The sequence below is a fragment of the Cynara cardunculus genome (assembly GCF_001531365.2).
Source record: "Cynara cardunculus var. scolymus isolate 2C chromosome LG 2, CcrdV1, whole genome shotgun sequence".
Classification (NCBI taxonomy): Eukaryota; Viridiplantae; Streptophyta; class Magnoliopsida; order Asterales; family Asteraceae; genus Cynara; species Cynara cardunculus.
In genome coordinates, this window is record NC_037529.1 from 62,730,413 (window position 1) to 62,755,296 (window position 24,884).

Below are 24,884 nucleotides of genomic sequence, written 5' to 3' on the forward strand. Positions count from 1 at the left end.
AATACAACTTTCGATTCACTCGTGGGATCCGGGCGATCCGGGGGGACCATGAAAAACTAGAAGTACAATCCTATAATAAAAAAAATTATGAAAACAAACTGCTATTTTGTACATTTATGTTTATATAAAGACATGTCCAGACTCCAGACCAACAACGCTTTTGTTTATTTAAAAAATAGCTGATGACTTCAATTTTAGGCCCAACCCTGAGAAAAAGAATCCATATATAGAGAGCCCAGTCCTTCGTCGACAAGTTTCGCGGTTTCTCCTTTTCCCCCTTACTCTGTCCTGCGACTTTCTTCAATTTTAGCGAAATTGAATTGAAAGAGTCCATGGCGAAGAGCGAAGAAACATCATCATCGTCATCTCTGCGGCCATGGCAGTCTTACCACACTGTTTATACGAATGCCAAAGCAGGTATTCCACTTTTTTTTTTTAATAAACGTGTCTTTCAATTTGCGATCATTTCTATATGCATTTCACGCTTAAATCACCCGTTTTCACAAACAGATTTGAACCGGATGTCATAATTAATCTCAATTATTGCAGGCTCCATGAACTTTATGAAATTTGAACTGTGTTTTTTTGTATGTAAAATATTATTGTAAACGTTCTACGTACGCACAGTTTAAGCAAGATTATGGCAAGGAACCTTAGGTTAACGAAATTTTTATAAATGAAGTGTAATCAATATCTTTATGTGAACTTTATATGTAGAAAGTAACTTCGCACTCTTAAGATTGTTTTCTTGACTTTGATATCTTTACTTTTCAAATTTAAGCTTGAAATAGATTTTTTTTAATGAGCTTCTTAGCTCCAACGATTTCCAAGGGTTTAATGAAGTGTTCAGTATTACTCCATAACCATGTCAAAATCATAAATTTGAAGTTAAAAGTTATTTTATTTGCCACTTTAAAATCAAAATGTAAACTACTTAATTATATCCACTGGGCGGAGGTTATGACATTTGTAGGTATGGATGGGGTTGACAAGGAAAAAGTGCAAAGAGTAGTGTATGAGATGAGCAAAGGATCAAAGTATTTTGAGAATGAGGAAAGAAAAGAGGCTTATATGAAACAGAAGATCGAGAACATGCGTGCTCAGTGTGCAAAGCTAAAAGCTACTGATATATCTCATTACCAGAGGGTAACTGCAAGAAAATCTTTATTATGTTGTATGCTCCTCTTATGTTTGAGAAATTGCATTGAGTAAATTTTTTTTATTTCTTCTACAGGTTAAACTTTTATAATTCAAACAACATTCAATTATACTTACCAAGTAAACTTTATTTGGGTCTTTGAGCTTACTTTCTTCCCTCCCTGCATCTCCCCACTTTGTATGACATTTTTCTATGAATTAATGAACCTTTGTAGCTATTCCATGATTATGACTTTATGATTGATGTTTTCTCATATGCTGGTCATGTGAATTATGGTTTTAGCTAGACCCTTGTTTCTCATGTTTACAATTAAAGTTGGCTTCTCATGTACTAAATCCAAATCAGCTGTCGTGTTCGTGTTGATGCCATATAATAATAACCATATTATGACCATCATGCCAACCATCTGCACTAATAAGCACAAAGATCTTGCTAGTGTATTTACTGTTGCACTGTTGCTCCACAGTAAGGCTCTTTGTTATAAGTTCATCTGAGTCGTGCTTATAATGGCTTTGATGTTCTTTGAAATGGATACATGTTCATGTAGAGTCTCACTGTATCAGCATTACAAGAGATGTCAGTCCACTGCTTGTGCTGAAGATGGACTCTTGCTTTCTTCATTCTTGCGTCAATGTAGGTTGCTGATAAAAGAATTGTGGAATTAGAAGCTACACGTGATCTATCAAGGATTTGGTTGCATGTAGACATGGATGCCTTCTATGCAGCTGTTGAGACCTTGAGCAATCCCTCATTAAAAGGCAGGCCAATGGCTGTTGGCAGCATGTCTATGATCTCTACTGCGAATTATGAGGTTTAAAATTCTGCACTCCTTTTCTGTTGCTTCACCTTGGCAATCCTTCCCATACAGAGTCACCTCTGTTGTTCTATGTCACATCTCTTGAGGGCATAATTTCCACCTTGTAGGCACGAAAATTTGGGGTTCGTGCTGCAATGCCTGGGTTCATCGCATGTAAATTATGTCCAGAGTTGGTGTTTGTGCCCACTGATTTTAAGAAATATACATACTATAGTGATTTAACTAGAAAAGGTCAGCTGCTTTACTTTCTTGGGAATTCCGTAGGTTCACCGTAAATAGTTTTTCTATGAACTGTGTTATAATGTTCCTTTTGAGCCAGTCTACCAGGAATATGATCCAAATTTCACGGCTGCTAGTCTTGATGAGGCATACCTGGATATTACAAAAGTTTGCAAGGAAAGGAGTATGACCGGTGAAGAAGTAAGTTCAATTTAGAAGAACCTTACTTCATGAATTACTTTGACAACAGCATTTAGCATCAATATAAGTCCAAGTTGGAGCATTGATTCTCCTTTCTTTGCACATCCTCCTTCTCCTAATCTCCTTACCTGCAGAATTTGGTTGGTTCATTTATACACATATATGTCGAAAATGTAATGCTAAGTCCTTTTTCATTGTTTGTTTGTATTTCTGAAGGTCGCTGAAGAACTTAGACTAAATGTCTATAAAGCTACTGGCTTGACATGTAGTGCTGGAGTTTCTCCTAACCGCTTACTTGCAAAGGTGTGGTAGGTTGTGAGCTGAAGGAATGATGCTTATTGATAACCGAGTTGTGTGTCTTTTACTGGTGTTAAAAGGACATTCTCGTTCACAATGGCTTTAGCCTACACTTGCTTCAATTTACCATTTTTGCATATTTGCTACTTCCAATGCATAACCCTCAAGTTTGAAAATCATACTTTTTTGTCATTTCAGGTACTCATTACTTTTCTAGCGTGTTTAGTGTAGAAACCTTGTTACTGCCAGCTTAACTCTAGATAAAAGTCATTAGATCATACTATAATAAAAGAACTTTTAGTGAAAGGAGTAGGGAAGTTCTTTGCTATGCTCGGATTGTTAGTACAAGGTGATAGTCTTGATAGCGGAGAAGACTACATTAATGACTCATTTTGGTGGTATCAAGTACTTACCCTTATCGGGTCCCAATGAGTAAGCAGTTTGGTAGGAAAGCTGGTTGTAAATGGTATGCTCAGGTGTTTAGGTAGCAACACAAGGATAGGTGATAATAAAATTCAAATGCCAGAATAAATATTATAAATATATGTAATGATGATCACACTATAGCTTTCACTCGAAGAAAGTCTATTTTAGGTTTTAAATTATGGTGACTTAGAATTATTCCTTAATTAATAAATCAGATATTTTGGTGAATATTTATGTATATTTTGTAGATGGGGGCTGATGGTAGCAAATACTCTCTTGGATATTGTTGTAATACTTCTTTCTGTTTCCTTCCAAATTTTAAGCAGGTATGTTCAGATATAAATAAGCCAAATGGTCAGTTCGTTTTACCTAATGATCGGGCTGCTATCATGACATTTATATCCTCACTTCCTATACGGAAGGTACTACATGATAACCCAGAGAGTTATTGTTAATAGAATAGCTTGTCTGTCGTTTACTCTAAATATAGTTGCTACCTTCTGAATATGGCTTGGTCTTACATACAAACACATTTGATTCTTTCTTTTACAGATTGGAGGTATTGGCAAAGTCACAGAGCATATCTTAAAAGATGTATTTGAGATTAAGACATGTGAAGATTTGCTGCAAAAAGGCTCTTTCCTTTGTGCACTATTCTCTCCTTCATCAGCAGGTGTGTAGGTTGATCTGTGTCAATAGCCTGTATCTCACTAGTTTGGGTTGGGCTAAGAAGGATGACCATGGAAAAGTAATCAGTTATTATAAATGATAAGGAATTTACGCAACCAAAAAGGGACTTGTTTGTATGACATAAATTCATCCACTCTGTCCTATTGATGTGGAATGATACTAATTTAGTTCCCTTGATCTTTACAACTAAGAATTATCATTTGATTGCTGCTGAGATTGGTTATGCTGTTAGTCATTGTAGGATCACCAGAGGTTTTATATCCTTTTCCTGTCTTCTCTCAATTGCATATGAAGTGCAGAACACAAATATATCTCCTTTCACCTTTCATGTCAATTGTTTTCTGTGAATCATTATTCATGATGCTAGGACAGGCATACTGCATCATTTAGGTCTTTTGTTGGCAAGTCTGTAGCAAGTCTTTCATTCTTGTTTTGTGAAAGAAAATTTGACTATGTGGCTTTTTTTTAAATACTTGTCAGTAGCTTAGATATGAATTTTGCATTTTGAATTTTTTTTGTTTTTGTTAGACATGATACTAACTCTACTTTTTGCATGATGTAGACTTTTTTATATCTGTGGGTCTAGGCCTTGGAGGAACAGATGCACCTCAAGTTAGATCACGGAAAAGTATGAGCAATGAGAGAACATTTTCTGCCACTAAGGATGAGGCATTCTTCTATCAGAAATTAGGTGAGATATGAGAGTTCCCCATTCTGTATGATGCACATTGTATTAGATTATACTACATTATGGAACTTTTTCAGTTTGCCTGACTAATTATGAAAGATCTTTTCATTTGTATCCTGTCTCTGAGTAATATAAGTAATAGAAGAAAAGAAGTTGGCAAAACAAAAGACATGCAAGAAATTGTTTCTTCATTCATGTTGTAAGACGTTGGTATTGAGGTCTTTTATGTATTGTCTATATTTGAGAAATCTGATCTTTATCCACCTTTGACTCTAGCTCATTACAATAAATGACGTTACTTTATGGTAACGCAGAACTCTCATATGTAATTACTTTTTTTGAAGTATATAATATTTATATACAGCAAATTAACAAATAAACTTACACTCTCTCCTCACTTTTGGTGAGGATTGCACTCCTGGCCTCGTAGAAGGCCAAAGGCTTGGATACCACTAGACCAAGTCCTTTGGTTTATATGCAATTACTTTATATGTTACAGAAACTTATACTTGTTTAATTCTATTTTCAGTTGAACTTGCAGAGATGCTTTCTGCTGACATGGAGAAAGGAGGTCTATGTGGGCGGACACTGACACTGAAACTGAAGACTGCATCGTTCGAGGTACAGTTTCATGCTTTCTTAGTGTAGAGGGAAATGGTTTAATCAAATATTTTTCCCAAATTTACGAGTTTGCAAGTTTCAGGTCAGAACTCGAGCTGTGACTTTGCAGAGTTATATATGGTCAAGTAAAGATATACTCAAACATGCTTCAAAGCTTCTCAAGCCTGAACTTCCTGTATCACTTAGACTGATTGGTAAGGAGACAAGTCGTGCCCTTATATGTTTATTTGATAAAATTTATATCATATTTGTCAGAATATAAAGTCGAATCATAGCAGTAATCATCAATTGGCATGTAGGTGTTCCGATCAACTTTGGTTGAAAATCAATAATAGTTGCATTCTTTTCACAGCAAAAAGAATAAAAGAAAAAGAAAAATCCCATGTGATTCCAGCAGAAGAAAATGATTGCGTCATGTGTATGCATGAGAATAAATAGGTCTGGTAACCAGCAGGGTGTGTGGTTCCCCGTAATCCACCTTTTATTAAACAGTGTAATTTGGTGATAATGAGCAGTTTGTCCTATTCATCTTATGTCTTATGGATGCCCCAGTGATCCTTTCTTCCATCCAAGTCTTGTCTTGATTGCTCTTATGGTAAATTAACTCTATTAGTCGGGTTTAAATATTCCAATTGTTACCTCCAGCGTTGCAAAATAGTTTTACTGTTTATTAGTAGGTGCTGTGGTTATAATGCACATATATGTTATATATATGTATATATATATTGATACAATCATGTTAATAATGTCTAATAGGACCAGACATTATTTTATAATATGCTAGAAATGATACTAGGATTTAGTTGTGCTGTCGGCATGTTTTACAATCAAATAACAAGCGCATTGCTATTATACGGGATAGAAATGCCATCAACATAGGAAATTCCCTTTGCCGGAAAACTATAGCAATTCTGATGTCCTTATGTTCTCTATTTCTTTGGATGCATTTTACATTTGAAACTCGTCACAACTTTAAACATAGAATGATGGTGCCTTTTTGCAGGACTACGCATGTCTCATTTCAATGAAGATAAGGGTGGTGGTACTCTATCTGATCCTATGCAAAGAACACTTTCCAACTTTATCATACCGGGAGATGGTAACAGGGAAATTGCGGATGAAGAGCACTCAGATGTTAAAGACAGCTATGGAGAAGCACATTGCGATGCATATACTAATCCATCTTGTGACCATTTATCAGAGCTTGATCAGAACATTTGCTCTTCAAGCGATAATAATGAGAAAGCAGCAGAGCATAATGAACTTGAAGGCAATGGGTACAAAGACCAGGTATTGATAATGAAGTGACTGCATGATGCATTGGCTTACTGTTGTCAGAAAACATGCAAACTTAGAATAAAAAACCCATTTATTGCTTTGGTACTGTTACATGTTAAGATTTTGAATAGTGAAAAAGATGGTAGGAAGCCACACTTCAAATATTCATCGGTAAACCCCCAATGTGTATGTTGGAGAACATACTTTTCATATGGCAAAATTATTTCATGTAGGATTTGTTAGAAAATTTTGTGATCGGGGTTACGTGAGAAATTAAAAGAAAAACTTGCATTGATCTTGGATCGTGAATGGATCTTTTCTTTAAGTAATATTTCAACCCTATTACTTGCCTTGGGTATAACAAAACTTACTCGAGGATGATCCAAAATCACACTCTGCTTTAAGGCAATAAAATGACAGCCAAACACAGAAGTTATTAGTTTTACGTATGTAAAACGAGAATGAAAATTCTTTAAAGGTAGGCACTTACCAGGGTTACCAGCGGTTATCAGGGAGTTATAAGAGGTTATCGAGCAGTTATTATCCATCAGCATCATCAGTGTGTAATTACTGACTGATCAATAGTGATCCCAGTCCAAGTTAGCTTATACAAGTGTGCACCCTGCACTTGCTAACCCATATTGTAGCTTAACTAAGAACCCCTTCATTCTCTTGTAAATCCAGTTACCAAATGGCCTAATGGCACTAAAATCATCAACAGGATTTGAGCGACTGCCATTGAATATTTGTACAATAATTACTGATTAGTTACTCTCCTTTCAGTGGAGTATTTTCGTGTTTGGAGGGGGTGGCATAAATAGAAAGTTCAGTTCTGGCTAAAAACATTACATCTTGTGTTTATCATTCATACATGTGTGTGGACTATCAGTAACTATTCCCAAGGAAACTATTAGAAGTGGTAGGATTTTGTAGTACTTTCATTCTGATTTGAGGTGATTAGTTTAACCATTTGAACCGTAAGTTAAAAAATCAGCTCTATATACTTGTTTCTTTTTTCTTTCTGTCACAGATTAATGAGAACACACTGGTTGAAAACTGGACGAAATCTTCTGCATTCGATCCACATGTGACAGAGACACATTCTTTGGAGGGCAAAAACCAAGATCACTCGAGGAGGATTGGTTTTTCAGATAACGAAACGGAGCCTTCATCATCAAATCATGAAGAACCATTTATATGGTTGGACAATTACAAGTGTTTGTTATGTGGCGTAGAATTGCCTCCCAGTTTTGTGGATGAAAGGCAAGAACATTCTGATTTTCATCTTGCTGAGAAACTGCAAGAGGAGGAAGAATCAGGGGACAGTTATAAGAAGTTCCCACTGAAGCATCGGTATGCATGACTAATTCATCATTTAATTGTGTTCAACATGTTGCATTCTTTCCAACTCTTTCATGTTTTTGGTCAAAGGGGCTGTTTTTTAAATTTCCTTATCATCAAAATTCTGCCATTCATAAACTTGCCAGAGGTGCTGTCCTCTTTCTCAAAAAAAAAAAAGGTTCTGCCATTCTTTGTACTTCTTGTGGAAGTCACAAATGTTTGGTTCGACAATTAGGCCTGGACAGAACATGACATGACGAGTGTCCTTTTTGTTCCACCAAAAGAGGTGGAACAAAAATTGGGAGATGAGTCAAGATTAGTAAATTATTAAAATATCTGTCAAATTAAAACCCTAAATGGTGCCATAAAGTGTAAGGAAGGGAGTAATAATTATTTGTTGTGTCAGGATGAGGCAGAAAGAGAGTATTGTTGGGCAAAGCAAAGGCAAGAAGAAGCAGAAACATTCTCCTTCAAATGATAAGCACATTCCTATTGATGCTTTCTTTACAAAAACAAGTCAGAATTCGTAGCATGTAATAGTACTGGTTATGCATACAAATTGTAACAAAATATGAATGAATCAGACATCAGGAGTGTTTATTTGATTAATACTTGTTATTGTTGTTCCAAAGCACATAAAAGATATCATCTCATTATTGAGGAAATTGACACATGTTTGTGTAATTTGTAAGTAGACCAAATAGCAATTAATTAAAAAGATTATTACATCTTGTATCTGAATTTGAACCAAGTGACACGAAGATGCGGCAAATTTCTTCAATTGGCGAATTCAGTTAAAGAAATAGCCGTCGGGATGTGCCAAATTCCGCCAAATAACCTCACCGTTGGCAAAAATAATTTAATAAAAGAGATTAATTGAATAGTTGTAAGGATATAAAGTGTAAAAATCATTTATAAAAAAGTAATATATTTAGTATATGTGATGATATGATCAATTTAAAAAAAAATCTATATTTAGTTTATTTAAAGGATATCAGCGAAGGATGTAATTTGTTAAATATTAGTTTTTTTTTTATTATATTTTATTTAATATATTAATATAATAAAAATATAAAAATAAAAAAGATTAATTGAATGATTATAAAGATATAAAATTTAAGTTTCTCAATTTGGATTTGGTCGATTGTGAGGTTATTGGCGGAATTTGGGTCCAACATCCAACCACAAGTGAAATCCATCAACTGGGGACTTCAAGATGAAATTGATGTTCATCTATACTATATTATAAAGTATTTGACAAAAACTTTTAAAAATCATTTTTTATGCACGAATTACTGTTAATACATATTACTTAAAATTCAAGATTACAAGTAAATTTTGCGTAAGTATAACTTATTAAAGCTCTATCTTTGAATTCGTGTAACTAACTGTAGATAAATGTAACTAACTACAGATAAACATAATCAAATACAAGATAAACATCTTATTTCAAATATAAAAAATCTTAAATATAATTAGGATAATCATTGAGTTTTAATAAAATACTTAATGATTATCTTTATAAAAAAATTATATTGTTAAACCTAAATTAAATTACTTTGTTACGTTAAATTAAATTATAATAAAAAATTTGAATTAAAGAAATTACAAATAATTAAAACTTTTAAATAGTTAATTTGATATTAATATTGATATATTTTTTAAAAATTTTAATAATATTTTCAAATATATATCTTATTCAAAAATAAAAGAATTATCGATTTCTCAAAACCATATAAAACTGTATTATATCGACATAAATAAAGAATAAAATGAAACATTGAAATCGAGATGTGTTTCGATGCATTGCACGAGTACCCTTCTAGTCTTTTTAAATATGTACGACCCAAGAATTTTTGGATACGGTGGCACCATATAAAACGGTTGTACCTTCTAAAACAAAAGGGTTGCACCTATCACGAACCTAATTTTTTCACCTTACCACGGAGGAACAATATGGTGGCACGTGCCACCTCAACCACCCCTCTAGATCCGTCCCTGTTTTTAAAACCTTTTTATTTTATCGATTATTTTCTCATAAATAACTATTTTAATGGTAATCTAAAGAAAGTCAAAATGTAAGAATAAGGATGGTTTCACTTACCGGTGTCTAATTTGTGCAAGGGTGAATCGTGGATCAGACCGATCGATGGATTTGGTTGAAAAACTTACATGTTTTTATCTTTTCTTTTTTACATTTTAAAAAAATAAAATAAGTTAATTTGTGTTTGACGACTTTTGTATTAATTAGTAATGTATTTTAAATAAATTTGTTGTTGTATGATGTATATTTTTATTTATTATAGTTGCTACTTGAAAACTATTTTTTTTTAAATTCTAGCTTTTACGATTAATTATCTATTTTCTGTATTTACTGAATATTTCTAAATTATTTTAAAAATCAGTCATCAGATACTTTTGTTATTATGTTATAAAACAACTTTAACACTTTATAAATAACTTACAATTTGTCATGAGAAAAGCAATGATTGAAGTAAATCAATTATTAATTAGAGAATTTCCTAAAAATGGAGAGGAATAATTGGTCATGATGTTTGCAGATTAAGGGGTTGTTTGGAATTGCTTATAAAAATAACTTATTCCGGTATGGTACCGATAATAAGCATTCTTGAGTGTTTAGATAAATAACTTATACCGGTTCCAAACCGGTGATAAGGAGTTTTAAAAAAAATTAAACTCTTATGACTTGAAATAAGTTGGTAAGTATTTTTATAGAAAAACACAAATTATTTCAAATAAGCAAATCCCAAACACCCCCAAGTATGGAACCCATTTATCATAGACCGGTTCATAACTAAAAAAGAATTTAAAGGGTGATTAACAGGTTACCAGTAAAGTCTAACCTCTTAAAGAATCAAGGATTCAAATTTCACCAAAGATGAAGTGTGTGAGTATTTATCGTTTATAAAAGTTATATGCTTCAAATATTTTGATTAAATATACAAAAAGGAGAAAACCGATGTAATAGCTAATGCGGTATTATCACGAATGCATCTTATTTATTTACTTTTTCTAAAGGACTATCTGCTTACGGTTTTCAACCGGCCAAATAATATAGAGAACTTATTCACTAAGGGTTGCTTACTAAACAGTTACTTTGGTAACTGCTTACCGGATAAATTTCCTTATCGGATGAACATGAGAAGGACCAAGAATCTTACCGGGGTAAGAGCAATGAGAATGATGGAGAGTCTTACCCGGTAAGTGAGGATGACGACTCTTACCCATGTAAGCGCTTACCTAGCAAATTGTTGCATTCGATATGTTTTGATGTACTAAAATCTTGCGCATCAAAATAAATCATAGTGTTTGACTCCTATCAGTAAGCGCTTACCGGGAAAGCAATTAGATAAACAGCCCCCAAGTCATAACTCTATTTTGATATATGCCCAATATCATAACACAGTGTTTTTACATCTTTGATCGATAGATATGAAAGTTAACAAACAAATGTTATACCCGTAACTTTAAAGTTAAATTTTATCATTCAGCATATACAAAACAAACAACAATTTATCATTTACCAGGTCCAGATGGATGGGTTAACTCAAACTCATTAGAGGTGGGCAGTATGGACCTACAACCGATGTCTATAACCAGGCGGTCCCTAAAAAGTGGTGTGCCAACTCTATTTGTGCTCACTAGCCTCACCCAAACCAATGTCCGCGATCCGTGATAAGGCCTGCAAAACCATATGATCAGCCTTAGAAGAACATAAAAAGCACCGTTCAATCATACAAAAAGTCAACATGAACTCTCGCCGTGAATTGTGTTCGAATTAATTTATAGTTTGCATTTGATCACATGCATTTACGGAATCAATAAAATAACATATGTTTCTTGTTGGTAAATAGAATATATATCCTGGCACTATTCCTAATACTGACAACAGCGTATGGATGACCATTATTTATATTCTGCATTCACATTGATTTGGGGTCCAAAACAAAGGACAGACAACAACAAATGGCTCAAAAGAGACACCCAGAAAGCTAAAATCATTCAATGTATAAAAAAAGATCCTATTTACATGTGGTTCTTAAGATAAGATGGTGACCCCCATTGCTTTTGGATCTTAGACCTAAAACTTTCACCAACTTCATGAAGATTCTCACCATCTTTCTTCTTCCATGCATTTTGTTCAACCTAGGTTAACACTGTGTGTTTCTGGGTGGTGTTTCTCTGTGTGTGTGATTGTTGGTTTATGGTGCAGCTTTAATGTATCTTTGTGATTTTCGATCCAGGGGATATAGCTCGAGCCCAGGAGAATGAGGATAGTTTTGGCCAGTATGCAACAGCTAAGGCAAGTTCAAGTTTCTTGGAGTGCTTCTATTCTTTATGTCATCTTACCATTGGTTCAAGATTTTAGAAGCAGCTAGAGCTCTTTTGGGTACTTGCAACTAAATCAAATTTCTAACCCAAGTGTTGTTGAAATTAGTATTAGATTTATGTTTTGTTGCATCTGCTGTTGTTTATTTGTTCTTAATCAGATTTGTCATTGAACCACCAATGCAGGGGAAGAATACAGTTAAAGACTGGGATGAAAACATCTTATTCAGTCCATTCACCAAACAAGAATGGAGATCTTACCAACAGAAAAAAATAAATGAGGTGATTTGAAGGAGCTATGGAGTTTGAACTATTTAAATCTATGCAGTTGTTTACTCCCTCCATCCAATATAGTCCACATTTCTGTTTTAGTTTGTCCCAAAATAAGTGTCTGACCTTCAAAAGTGTCTACTTTCCGATTCACCCTTATGAAGGATGAAACTGTCATTTAGTTAATTAAGAAGTACAACTATCATACACTTCTAAAACTCTGTGGCTTTTTCAACATGGGACATTTTATTCTGGTAACCATTCACCTCCACGATATGCACATTTGTATACAAGTAACTAAAGTTGTTTCTTGGTTTATATGCACATGTGCGTGTTATGCACATACGCATACCAGACAAATTGCTTACAAATCACTTTTATGCACATGTGCATGCCGTCCAAATCAACGGTTACCAGGGTGTTCCTCAGTTTTTCATTTTTTTTGCGGTTTTCCCCTTAACTTGACCCTATATATATATATATATATATATATATATATATAGCTTATTGCATGATATGTTTTAATGAAAATTCTCTTTTTAGGGACGTAAAACAGAGTTGATTTTCAAGATAACTTATGCAAACAAAACAGCAGTTAAAGGCGCTAGACTTTATATAAAGCAGCTTACCTCAGATTTCCACTGGGGTTGTGGTATGACCCATAGAATCCTGAATAATGAAGCTTACAAGAACTGGTTTGCCTCAAAATTCACAGCTGCTGATTTCCACAATGAGCTGAAATGGTACTACACCGAGAAGATTCAGGGCCAGGAAAACTATACCGATCCAGATGCCATGTTGAAGTTTGCTGATGAAAATGGCATAATTGTTAGAGGTCACACCATCTTGTGGGATGACATCAAGTACCAGCAGAAGTGGGTGAAAGCCCTTTCACCTGAAAAACTGTTAGAAGCAGCAAATAAAAGAGTTGATTCCGTAGTCAAAAGATACAAAGGAAGGCTGGTTGGTTGGGATGTTATGAATGAGAATCTGCACCACCACTTCTTTGAGAAGAGACTCGATAAGAATGCATCAGCAACGTTCTATAACCGAGTCTATAACATTGATCCAGACACAACCTTGTACATGAATGAGTTTAATACCACTGAACATGTGAACGACAAGGATGCACCGCCCAACAAATACTTGAGAAAGCTCAAGGAGATTCAGTTGTATCCAGGAAATGGTGGCATAAAAATGGGAATAGGGCTGGAATCTCATTATGGTGCAGAGCCCATAGACCTTCATTATGTCAGAAGTTCACTGTCGTTACTAAGTCAAGCAGGTCTACCCATATGGCTAACTGAGTTGGATGTTAAAATGGATCCAACGCTTCAAAATTCAACTGAACTACAGGTATCACACTCTCATGAACTATAGAAGATCATAGTCTGCTATTTCTCCAACCGGCCATGTTTGGCAACCATAAGCTAGCTTATATTTTAAGTTTCTTGAAAAAAAAATCGTTCAATTAGCCATAAGTTAGCTTTTTAAAAGCTATGTCGATTAGTGTTTCAATAAGCTCCAGGGGATTTTTTTAACTTTTTTCCAATTAATTTTTAAACATGTCATTTTACATTGTCATCTAGCTTATTAGCTAGTTTTTACCAAACATGACTAGTTTATTAGCCAACAGTTAGTTGCCAAACATAGCCTAAGATAACAAGATGTTGGTTTCTACCAAATAAGCTAAAAATCTGAAGTGCCTACAGGTCATTTACTTGGAGGAGATACTACGGGAATCTTTTTCTCATGCCGCAGTTAAGGCAATTATAATATGGACCGGTGCATCTATAGATGGCTGTGATGTGATGTGCATGACCAATGAGAAATTGGAGAATACACCGGTTGGGGATCTAATCGACAGGCTAATGGAAGAATGGAGAACTGGGGACATTGAGCTTGTAGCAGATAGTAATGGAAGCTCTGAAGTTTCAGTATTTAATGGTCGCTATGAAATAACTGTGGTGGACCCCGTGACAAATGCTTCTACTTGTGTGAGTTTTAAGATCGACAAAGTTAGCATCCCAAACAAAAATATTCATCTTCAAATCCTCGGCTAAGTCGTGTGATGATTATCTACCTGTAACTTCCTTCAATAATGAAAATTAGTTTTGATTTGATTTTCAAGTTGGAGCATTATGATTGATAAAGGAAGAACTAACATATACTTTGACTGAGCTTATCTCACAAATAGGTAAATATTAATTACTTTTATTTCAATTAATAGTAAATGAGAAGGGTAAAATGAGCAAGCTACTAGCTACTAGCTACTATGTTTATCATACCAGTTTCATAAATGTGTTGAAACTTGTATGAGACTAGCCAGAAAGGCAAGGCAAAAACTTTGGAGTAAAACTGGTAATCAATAAAAATGATCAGCTTGTTCAGATCGTACATGAATACATAGAACCAGTGTCAGCATCTATTCTGAATAAATATCGACCTAGAATTCTGGTTAAAGATGAAGATCTTCAATGTCAGTTAATGAAGCCACACCTGCAGATTTCTTGCCGGGCAAATCAATCACAAGCTGTCCACAAGCGCCACTGATATCCTGGCCCATTTGCTTTCTGACAGTAGTTCGTATATTATAGGTACTCCTAAGTATTGTCTGGAACCTAGTAACTTTCTGGTCTCTGCTGGTTCTAAATTGACTTAGTTCGCCAATCGGATTAAATGGTATCAGATTTACCACCTGCAAACAAAAAGAAATGTGTGCTTTTACATCATAATTGGGAAAGAGGAATTATTTTTATGTTGAGAAAAGGAGAATGAAACCATAAATACAGATAGTAGCATTGAAGATATCACAAAAAAATTTATATAACTTTAAGATCGTATCACCAAAGGCTAGAATGTTCGAGACTAGGTTATATAAAAAAACAGCAATAACTTACTTTTCTACAGTTCTTAGAAGTTGTCAATGAGTTGCCATATCAAACGCCATATTGGTATCTAGCTAGCAAAATCCGCACATGGCCCCATCAACCCACCAATTACACCCGTTTATTATCCATACTAGACCAAAATATCTCAAAGGGATTGTTATGGTTTCACCCATATCAACCTTCTTAACATATGTGTTTGAATGGGTTGCTAGACAAAAGTGTATCTCAAATCGGTTGTTTTGGTGGCACCAATATCAACTTTCCTCCCTTATACGTTCCAGTGGGTTGCCCAAGGGCTGGTTATGGTATTAAACTACCATCACCTTGTTTCATCATAATCTTCACGCAACAAGCAGCTATCTCTTTCCCTTCTAAATTGATGGGGTTTGTTTCGCTTTGTAAGAAGCTTGATTTAGCTTTAAACATTGAAATATATATGTGTTTGTGTGTGTGTGGAAATTTTGTGACACCTCTTTTCGTCATAATATGGAGTAGTATTATTGTTTTCTTCTTTAGTTAATTGTAGCAGAAAGGCAGTGTAAATATTTATTTTCTACTCTTGGTCAATTTGGGTTTTGGGGGAGCAACTTGTAGCAAATAGTAATAATTTCAGAACTATAAAAATGACAAGAGAAGTTGATTTGTCCTCTACAAGTATCTGTCAATGAAGATATACTGGCAAGCAGAAATTGTGTGAAGGTGCACTTTATGTGCATGCGTGTAAGCGTGTCTAATAGGTGGCACATGAGTTTCACAGTTTCACTCATCCCATTCACACTCCAACCAAACTTATTAATTATGCATATCAAAATTTTGATCCATTATCATAGCCCTTTACCCACCACAAACCTACACAATTATGCCCATGGGCCAACTTCAGCATCTCTAATTCCACCCCTATTGGCCAAGAATAAGAATAAGCATAATAACTGAAGAACAAATTTGAATGCTTGTAAAATTGTTGAAGCATGTATAATGTAAATGATGCCGAGTTCAATGCAAGGAGCTCACCACTTCAAATGTCTCAAGCAATCTGCCAAGCTGGTGGGCTTGCTGCTCCTCATCATTCACCCCATCAAGCATTATGTACTCGATGAAAATTTTTTGCTGACTGAAAAGTAATAGCAGATGAGTTTTAGTAATTTTTTTATTTAAGAAAAAAGCGAAAACTACCATGTAACATTCCAGCAGGTTTAAAGCATCACCACACCTTTTCTTTTGATATTCTGCCAGAGAAGCCATAAGTTTTTCTAAAGGAAAAGCTCGTGCTGCAGGCATTATCTGACATCGGATATCTTGAACTGGTGCATGAAGAGACACTGCTAGGTTCAAATTTGGTAAGTCACCATGGAGCTTGTTTATTGCATGAATTATGCCAACCTACAAGAAATTGGACACAAACTAACTCTTCAATATATGTATTATGATGCATGTTTTGCCAACAGCCTTGATCAAACTTTGATCTCGTTGACCACAGTATCAAATCTAAAGCACTAGGCTTGGCTGACACCTGATGCTGATTTAATAAATCAGCCAAAAATCAATAAACAGTAATACAGCCTTTTTACTAGTCACAGGCAACAGACCAGTAGAAAGTTCACTGTTGTCGTTATGAAATAAAATAGATATGAGCTCAGTTTGATCCTCAAAGATGTTGGATGCATCCCTTTCTACATAAGTGGCACTTTTAGGGACTAAAACTTAATGCATGGTAGCAGGACTACGAGAATAATATAAATTTAATCAAGATATGTCATTAAAAGATTATATAGAGGATGCTAGGTGGAGCATACCGTTGACACGGTTATTTTCTTGGGTGAAAGCTGAAATGGATATGCTGTCATTACTCGGATAGCTTCTACTAATGCAGTGTAGTTGTTCAATGGCTCTCCCATTCCCTGGCCACAAAATGATAATATCAGGATAATGCAATCTCCAAACTTTATCAGTTGTAGACTTGTAGCTACATAAATTTCAAGTAAAACAACTTTGCAGATTATTTACCATGAAAACAACATTACGTATGGGAGATAAGCGTGAAGCATGCACCAACTGTTCTACAATCTCTCCTGTCGAGAGGTTACTCTTGAAGCCCATGGTTCCAGTTGCACAGAATTTGCAGCCCATTTTGCAACCAACCTATATCCAGGCTAAAGAGAATACATGATTTGTGTTGAAGAAATCAAATTTATAACAGATGGATATACTGAAGAATGTCTTGTTGAAGAAAGAGGTGGTAGAGAACTGATTGTTGCTTGGATCTACAAACAGCAGAACTCAAACCAACAGAGAACAGCATTATGAAGGATGCATAGGAGTAAAGATCTACCTGGGAGGATATGCATAAGGTTGATCTTGGACCACCAGGACGAGGCTTGCCTCCATATTTCCCTAAACTGCTATCATATCTCATGATCACAGCTTCAACAAATGCTCCATTCTGAAAAAAGCAAGAAGGAAAACAAAATGGCATGAAACCTTACACATTCACTGGAGTAACACAAGTGCCTCAACAAACTACCACACCAGGAAGGCTATTTCATGGAAAGAGTACAATTTTATACCATTTATATCAGCATTTGTGGAAGTTTTTCCTATTACGAGGCAAATCATATTCTCCTACATGACCAACTAAATTGATATGAAATCCTAGTCCGGAAGGAAACTTCCCAACTAATTTGAACTCATAACTCATAAAAGTACTGCATATAGTTTAATCTTGTCGTTAATTTGCAACCAAACCTATACCGACTTTGCATTTGAAAACTACTATGGTTAACGTCAAAAACTAAAGTATCGCATTTGTGGTGGAATAAGGGACTAACTTCTTCAGTGACGAGATAGTATTGCATGAAATAGACAATGATGGCCGAACTAGAAGCACAAATATGTTATTGCAATATTATGTGTAACCGCAAAACGAAAATTATGGATATATGTATTCAAGGTAAAATACACAAATGAAGAATGAGCGAAAATACCTGCAACTTAATGAGGAGCTTGTTGGTAACTTGATCAGTGGAATCGAGAACGGAGTCAACGATGGAAGTGCAGGGTTTAAACTTGGAAGAAAGCAATGAGTAAGCTGCTAAAGGTAATGAAGGAATCTCTGGCCAGTCACAATTAGGGTTCTGTATCACATACCTACAAGAGTAATTTAGTAACTTATCCAATACATTAATCCAAAAAAAAAACTCAATATTAGCACACACACAGAGGGACGGAGAGACTCTACTTCCAAATTGAAGGGATACAGTGAGTATTGATTCCAGCTTTCTCAAATTCAGCTTTAATGAAGGAAGCATCGAACACAGATCGAAACGCCATGTCAAACCACTGTATAATGATGATCAATTCAAACCTGGTTCAAATTTAGGGTTCGTCGCAATTTCTTTCCCCACCGGTGTCTGATCTTCTCCCGAATCGTCCCCTAAAGTTTTGCTATTAGACACTAAACTTATATGTTTTGCAATTGGGACACCACTTTCTTTGGTTTTATTTCAATTAAGACCACCGTAGTTACTTCTTGTTACATTTGCCCTTTTTCTTCATGCAAGCCCTTGTAACTTAATCGAACTAAAACCAATTAAAATCGTTTCATTTAAAAAGTATGTAGTCGAGTGGTACCTTTTGGTAGCATTTGTCGTTTGGTATATGAACATGATAGGTAGGGCCGGCCCTGGCTTCGTGTAGCCTGTGCGGCTGTACAGGGCATCAAAGCCTAAAGGAACATCAAGTTGTCATCTATTACTAGTTTTGAGTTTAATAATTTGGGAATTGGACAATTGAGCTTTAATTATAAAAACAGGCACAAGGCCTAGTAGATGAATACTAAATGCATATCATGAACCAGTTGATGTCATCATTCCAACAACTCAATCTAATTTCTATTGTTCTTCAAAGTTCGACTATTTTGATTTCAAGACATGGATTTCTCTTTTCCGGCCGATTAATGGTCATGAAATTATATTCGAGAAATCAAAGATGAAAATCTCGAATGACTGATTTCTATTTTTGATTGAACTTATTAAGTTGTTGTGTGAGTCATATTATGATTTATGAATCTTTAAATCTTTTTTACAAAAAAATTCTAAATTTATAACTGATTATTATAAAGTTGGATCATGCGATCATGTGGGTTACTGACCTACTAGGCTAAGGCTAAGGGGCTTTTGTCATTTTGATAACGAGTCTTCCTCTTGCATATTGAAATATTCGAGAATTAAAATTTTCAATGCACATGAGCACATCACTATATCAACATAGTTGAAGCATACTGCACAACATTAACAACATATTGTGATATTGTCTTAATTATTTGGCACTTATTCTTTGCAATGCACAGTAACATAGATTATGAATTTTACAATTTATTATTGTTCTTTTGACTTTTGTTTACTTTGAGGTTTGGCATTACCGCATTAGATTTAGGGGCCGTTTGATTGGTTTTTTATTAAGTTCTATATGGATAAAGTTGTCTGTATGAATTAATTTGTTTGTATAAGTTAGAAAAAAAAATCTATGAGAGTTTTTTCGCATATATAAAAAGCGTTTTTTTAGTTGGAAGGGACATGTTTGGAAAAAAAAAAAAAACTTGGTTTTCTATATAAAACTTCCCCAAGAAGCTTACTGGATAAGTCATTTTCTATATCATTAAGCCACTACGAAACAGTCATGCATAGTTAAGCGAATAAGCTGTTAGTTCCATTAAGCTTATTAAGCTGCTAACAGATAGGTCATTAGCCTTTAGTCGTTAGACCTGTATCTTTTAAGCTTTACTTTTTTACTTACTATGACAGTAATTTGGATGTAATTACTATTTTAGTTAAAAATTAATTATAATTTCATTTGTCTTTTAAGTCCCATATATTGAAATAAAGTTTTTATTTTGCTAATTTCAATTTGGAAAAAGGAAAACCAGAAAAGAAGGAAACATGATCTTAATCCATGATTTATCTTTTTATCATTCTATATTTTGTATTCGGGATTTTGGTTTTTTATGTCCCCATTAGATTTTTTTTATTATAATTAATAAAAATCAACATGGGGAATGAAACATTTAGCTTGAATAAGTTCTAAACTCTTTAAAAAATCGCATGTTTCGTTGTTTCATTGGCTTAAAAAAAATAGGCTTAGGGACATTTTTTATTATTTTCGCACAGGTTATCAAAAATCTTATGACCGGCCCTGATGATAGGATGGGATTGGATATGACATAACCAAACTTTACATGACTGAACAAGCTGTTTGTATTGTATTTAGCAAATTAGACAAGACACAACAAAATTGTTAAAATGATCAGATTGTGAATTAAATTAGAAGGTCGTTATGAGTTGGCAGATGTGACGAGTGGTGGAGGTTGTTGCAAAGGTTGTGGTAGAAGCGGGAGTGGTGGTTGTGAAGGATGAGGATGTGGTCGACGACGGTGTTGGTTGATAATGATGGTGAAGAAGGATGTGGAGGTTGTGGTGGTGGCGTTAATGGTTAACAGTGGCAGTGGCGGATGACGGTGGTTATTGAGGTGGTGGATTATCGGTGTCGATATAGGTACTAGTGGCCGATGGTGGGATCAGGGACGTTCCAACCTTTCTGGAGGCCCTGTTACATCCAAAACTTTTGATTACATTGCATAAATGAGATGACAGATGATATATGTTAAGAATAAAAATGGGTTAAACTTAAAACGATTAACAATCTAAAACTAAACCTAAACCATTACTGATTTGAAAACCAAATAAGTAATGGTTTGAACCTAGATAATTCCGGTTATAGTTTTACATAGGTCGATAAAAAGACTCTAAACACATATAAATTTGGACCCTAAAATTTTAAAAACCCTGTTTAAAATCTCACATTTAACATCCCAAATCATCATCATACCTTGTCATCATCATACCTTGTCACAGATGATGTAACAATCATATATGATGGAACCATATTTAGATGTTTCTTTTTGGACCATGTATCGTCAATTTCTATGTGTTTTGTTTTTCTTCACTTCTTTACGTTTATTTCGATGTAACACTACACAAATTCCATATATATACTTACAAACACAAAGTCAAGATCCTAAATTGCTTCTACACAACACGAATTTAAGATGGCAAGCCATCGAGAAGAAGGTAGCTACGACCATTTCTTTAAAATTGTTCTAATCGGCGACTCGGGGGTCGGAAAATCCAATTTACTCTCGAGATTCTGTCACAACAAGTTCACCCTCGAGTTCAATTCCACCATTGGGGTCGAGTTTATTGCCAAGACACTCAATTTCGAAGGCAAGGTCGTCACGGTTCAGATTTGGGACACTTCGGGCCATAACAATGTTCGAGCCATCACCGATGCCTACAATCGAGGAGCAACCGGCGCACTCATTGTGTATGATGTTACTAACCACATCACGTTTGTAAATGCCCAACGATCGTTAGCCGATTTGCGGGCCCATGCCGATCCGAATATTGTCGTGATGTTGATTGGCAATAAGTCGGATGTTAGACAGTCGGTTGTGGTTACTACTGAGGTAGGGAAGTCGTTCGCTGAAAAGGAATCGTTGTTGTTCATGGAGACGTCGGCATTGAAAGCTATGAATGTTGAGAAAGCATTCACCGACATTGTTCATGAAATATATCGAAATCAAATTTATAGGACGAAAGCTATGCAAGCTATTGAGGCTCAAGAAACAATGGCGCTTTCGAGAAGTGAGAAAATTTCAATCGTAATTGCTCGTTGCGACAGTTTCCGTTGCAACTAGTAGTTTCATCGTGAAAACACTGATTATCCGTGGTGGTTGATTGCAGGTGTATCAATATCGAGTGGAAATAACGAACCGGCACACTACAAATTGAAGATCGAATCGTTCTCCCTTTTGTCTGAAGCCGGAATCGTGAAGTACGAATCTGATGTTTTTGAAGCTAGCGGATACAACTGGTGCGACTCATTTAGCTTTTTGCACCATAATAAATTTGGTTTTATAGGACGTCAAATATGTATAAATATTCTAATAGATTATTTTATAGGACTCAAGTTTATAAACCAAACAATTTAACGTCATATATAAAGATGTTGCAATAAATTAATAGAACGTTTTCGGACGTACTAACACGTTCTATGACACTTGTGAAATAAAGTTTTTGGTTAGTCTTTTTGAAAATATATGTTATAAAAATATATATTTATACGACAGTTCTAAAAAGTGTCATATAAAATAGCTAATAAGACAATTTGATTCAAAAGTGTCCTAAAGATTGTCCAACATATCAACTTATTGTAACCCTTTTAGATATGACGCACAACTGTTATGAGGATATTTAGGCATATTTGGTGTCCTATAAAGCCGATTTCGTTGTAGTTTGTTTTTTGCAACAAAACCGGGTGTCGCTATCGGCGATGGTTATTTTGCAACTATTGTGTCGCTAATTATGTTTTTAGATTTAGTTTCATACGTATGTGATATTCGACGATCAAAATTTTCAGGAAACTAGAACTGTATCCAAACGGAAACGAGGAGGAATACGGGAACGATCACATTTCTCTTTATCTCGTCATTTGCGACACCCAAAGCCTCGCAAGAGGGTGGGAGGTTCATGTCTACTTCAAAATCTTGATTTTCGATCATATACGCCATAACTATCTAACAATCCAAGGTATATCAATCGTATTTTGAACACGAATAACAAGATTTGCGGTTCACATTGTCATATGTGCGTATAAATAGGTGTTGACGGGAAACGTACGAGGTTTCATGAAAGGAAAACGAGATGGGGATTTAGCAAACTGATATCGTTGGATTCGTTCAAGAAGGCTGAAAGTGGTTATCTTTACGGGGATTCGTGTGAGTTCGGAGCCGAGGTTTTTGTTGTCCCAAAATACGCACAAAAAGATCAGAGTCTATCGATAATCAAGCCTCCCGCAACAATGAATTCACACGTTTGGACAATATCGAAGTTTTCTAGCTTGACGGATGGTCCGTTGTGCTCCGAGGATTTCAAAGTGGGACAAGTGAAATGGTATGTGATTTGTAAGTTTTCAATGCAATGTCGTTAAATTTTAAACCGAAAATGTATGGAACGAACAGGAAACTATCGTTGTATCCTAAAGGATTCAGAACCAGAAGAAACACAAATCTTTCTATATTTCTAAGACCACATGAAGTCGGATCTGGTTCCAATGCCGGTCCTAGTTCGCGATCGAATGATTGGAGAGTTTATGCGAAATTCAAGATTCGTGTGAAAAACCAAGAAGCAGGAGGTACCCACGAAAGTAAAGGTAGTAGATCCGTAAACACCCGTCGCTAAACCTTTATATACTGTCGCTAATTATATTTAGCGTCGCGATATGGTTGCAGAAGCTGACCACTGGTTCTGCAACGCGGCTGATGGTTGGGGGTTCCCGTGTTTTATGCTGTTAAGTGATCTTCATGACTCAACAAAGGGATTCCTGTTCGACGACAATCTTATAGTTGAAGCACAAATCTTGATGGTCGGCATGCTTAAAAATCTCTCCTAGAGGTTCCCGTGTTTTATGCTGTTAATTGTTTACAAATAACATCAAATAATCGTATGAGAAGGCAAGTTATGATAAGAAGTGTAAGAAGAGATCTAAACATTTGATTACTTTTAATCTCATGTCCACCCATGAACTGCGTTTTAGAAAGGAATTGATCTGGTGCATCTTGGTGTATCTCATTAGTGTTGGCATTCAATTAGAATTGATGCAAGAGTGGAGATATTTTCTTATGTTTCTCACTATGACTTTTATTCTTATTGGCAGGGCCAGCCCTTATGGGTGGGCAGCCCGGGCGGATGCCCATGGCATCCCAAGCCTAAGGGCATCAAAACAATCTAATAATAATTGTATAATCACTAAAAATTAAATGGAATTATTAATAAAAAGATTTGAACCCAGTTCATCTAGTATTATTAGTAGTCTTAGATCAATGAGCTGGAGATTATTTTGTTTATATTTATTTAGATTTCGCTTATGATACTTCGCTCTCTATTCCCCATTTTCTTTTTTTCACTTCTGATTAATTTTTAAAGTTCATTTTTGTCGTGCTTTTACAACAACAAATATTCATTTGAAATAAAATTACTAGCAAAATTAATATTTGTATAACTTACTATTTTAAGAAGGCCCTATAATAATACTTGAAAACTTATTATATTTGTTATGTGTATAATTTCGTCAAACATGTTTATTCAAGAAATTGAGTGTAGATTTGTTGCTCAGTAAAGGGCATTTTATCGTCACCAAAATCTCATTTTTATATCAATTTTCACACAATTTCACTACGATTCTACACCAACTGATGTTGATGAAATGTACAACAAATTTGGTATTTAATATTTATGCAAGTTTGATGTCTATATAATTTTAATTTATTTGATTACAAATGCTATTTCAGTTATAATATTTATTAATATTATAAATTATAAATTATATTTATATTAGTTCATATATGATATATATGTATAAATAATAAAACATAAAAAATAACACACATACACATCTATGTATATATATTATGATTCAAGAAAATAAAAAGTTTTACACCATTTTATTGGAAGAAATTATATAAATAATTGGATATGGACTAACACCATTTAAACAGTTTTACAAATCCAAACGGTCGTCCATCGA

At 34.9% G+C, this 24,884-nt stretch overlaps 5 protein-coding genes across 14 annotated transcripts; 4 read left to right on the top strand and 1 right to left on the bottom strand.

Annotated features, from left to right (window-relative positions):
- The first annotated feature begins 295 nt into the window (after nt 1–295).
- Nucleotides 296–8,405, top strand: LOC112507989 (DNA polymerase kappa). Of its 9 annotated transcripts, none has more exons than XM_025112760.1 (14): nt 296–417; nt 974–1,146; nt 1,797–1,970; nt 2,084–2,207; nt 2,296–2,396; nt 2,613–2,699; nt 3,443–3,541; nt 3,672–3,792; nt 4,372–4,500; nt 5,027–5,118; nt 5,201–5,312; nt 6,122–6,408; nt 7,427–7,749; nt 8,144–8,405. In XM_025112760.1, the coding sequence occupies exons 1-14, from the start codon at nt 333–335 to the stop codon at nt 8,265–8,267; spliced, it is 2,031 nt and encodes a 676-aa protein (XP_024968528.1). In that variant the 5' UTR covers nt 296–332; the 3' UTR covers nt 8,268–8,405. The 9 variants fall into 9 exon arrangements, with proteins under 9 accessions (XP_024968528.1, XP_024968529.1, XP_024968530.1 ...); XM_025112761.1 differs by having other exon boundaries at nt 3,446–3,541; XM_025112762.1 differs by having other exon boundaries at nt 321–417; nt 958–1,146.
- Nucleotides 8,406–11,446: 3,041 nt separating this feature from the next.
- On the top strand, nt 11,447–14,480 carry LOC112505808 (anti-sigma-I factor RsgI6-like). Its single transcript, XM_025109814.1, has 5 exons — nt 11,447–11,908; nt 12,003–12,061; nt 12,274–12,369; nt 12,901–13,713; nt 14,070–14,480. Exons 1-5 carry the CDS (start codon nt 11,860–11,862, stop codon nt 14,418–14,420), a joined length of 1,368 nt encoding a protein of 455 aa, XP_024965582.1. The 5' UTR covers nt 11,447–11,859; the 3' UTR covers nt 14,421–14,480.
- LOC112505810 (dual-specificity RNA methyltransferase RlmN) lies at nt 13,179–18,677 on the bottom strand. 2 transcript variants are annotated; one of them, XM_025109815.1, is made up of 9 exons: nt 18,484–18,677; nt 18,230–18,392; nt 17,578–17,688; nt 17,253–17,387; nt 17,042–17,146; nt 16,459–16,628; nt 16,260–16,359; nt 14,857–15,055; nt 13,179–13,260 (listed from the first exon to the last, which is right to left on the bottom strand). In XM_025109815.1, exons 1-9 carry the CDS (start codon nt 18,573–18,575, stop codon nt 13,217–13,219), a joined length of 1,119 nt encoding a protein of 372 aa, XP_024965583.1. In that variant the 5' UTR covers nt 18,576–18,677; the 3' UTR covers nt 13,179–13,216. The 2 variants fall into 2 exon arrangements, with proteins under 2 accessions (XP_024965583.1, XP_024965584.1); XM_025109816.1 differs by lacking the exon at nt 13,179–13,260 and having other exon boundaries at nt 14,707–15,055; nt 18,484–18,676.
- Nucleotides 18,678–21,348: 2,671 nt separating this feature from the next.
- On the top strand, nt 21,349–23,905 carry LOC112506271 (ras-related protein Rab11D-like). The gene is made up of 2 exons (XM_025110284.1): nt 21,349–21,877; nt 23,859–23,905. Exons 1-2 carry the CDS (start codon nt 21,349–21,351, stop codon nt 23,903–23,905), a joined length of 576 nt encoding a protein of 191 aa, XP_024966052.1.
- On the top strand, nt 21,928–23,750 carry LOC112506617 (BTB/POZ and MATH domain-containing protein 1-like). The gene is made up of 6 exons (XM_025110792.1): nt 21,928–21,943; nt 22,043–22,172; nt 22,719–22,888; nt 22,960–23,251; nt 23,320–23,492; nt 23,590–23,750. The coding sequence occupies exons 1-6, from the start codon at nt 21,928–21,930 to the stop codon at nt 23,748–23,750; spliced, it is 942 nt and encodes a 313-aa protein (XP_024966560.1).
- Nucleotides 23,906–24,884: the final 979 nt, after the last annotated feature.

Bases quoted from the DNA above. Each gene is read 5' to 3' on its own strand.
- LOC112505808 (XM_025109814.1), top strand. From the start codon at position 11,860: ATGAAGATTCTCACCATCTTTCTTCTTCCATGCATTTTGTTCAACCTA. The intron at 11,909-12,002 runs GTTAACACTGTG...TTTTCGATCCAG, and splicing joins ATGCATTTTGTTCAACCTAG to GGGATATAGCTCGAGCCCAG. The intron at 13,714-14,069 runs GTATCACACTCT...AAGTGCCTACAG, and splicing joins AAAATTCAACTGAACTACAG to GTCATTTACTTGGAGGAGAT.
- LOC112507989 (XM_025112757.1), top strand. From the start codon at position 802: ATGAGCTTCTTAGCTCCAACGATTTCCAAGGGTTTAATGAAGTGTTCA. The intron at 1,971-2,083 runs GTTTAAAATTCT...TCCACCTTGTAG, and splicing joins TCTCTACTGCGAATTATGAG to GCACGAAAATTTGGGGTTCG. The intron at 2,700-3,442 runs GTGTGGTAGGTT...CCAAATTTTAAG, and splicing joins CTAACCGCTTACTTGCAAAG to CAGGTATGTTCAGATATAAA.
- LOC112506271 (XM_025110284.1), top strand. From the start codon at position 21,349: ATGGCAAGCCATCGAGAAGAAGGTAGCTACGACCATTTCTTTAAAATT. The intron at 21,878-23,858 runs ATCAAATTTATA...ACATTTGATTAC, and splicing joins TGTTCATGAAATATATCGAA to TTTTAATCTCATGTCCACCC.
- LOC112505810 (XM_025109815.1), bottom strand. From the start codon at position 18,575: ATGGCGTTTCGATCTGTGTTCGATGCTTCCTTCATTAAAGCTGAATTT. The intron at 16,629-17,041 runs GTATGCTCCACC...AATTTCTTGTAG, and splicing joins AGAAAATAACCGTGTCAACG to GTTGGCATAATTCATGCAAT. The intron at 16,360-16,458 runs GTGTGGTGATGC...ATTACTTTTCAG, and splicing joins GCAGAATATCAAAAGAAAAG to TCAGCAAAAAATTTTCATCG.
- LOC112506617 (XM_025110792.1), top strand. The intron at 22,173-22,718 runs GTGCGACTCATT...CAAAATTTTCAG, and splicing joins GAAGCTAGCGGATACAACTG to GAAACTAGAACTGTATCCAA. The intron at 23,252-23,319 runs GTATGTGATTTG...TGGAACGAACAG, and splicing joins AAAGTGGGACAAGTGAAATG to GAAACTATCGTTGTATCCTA.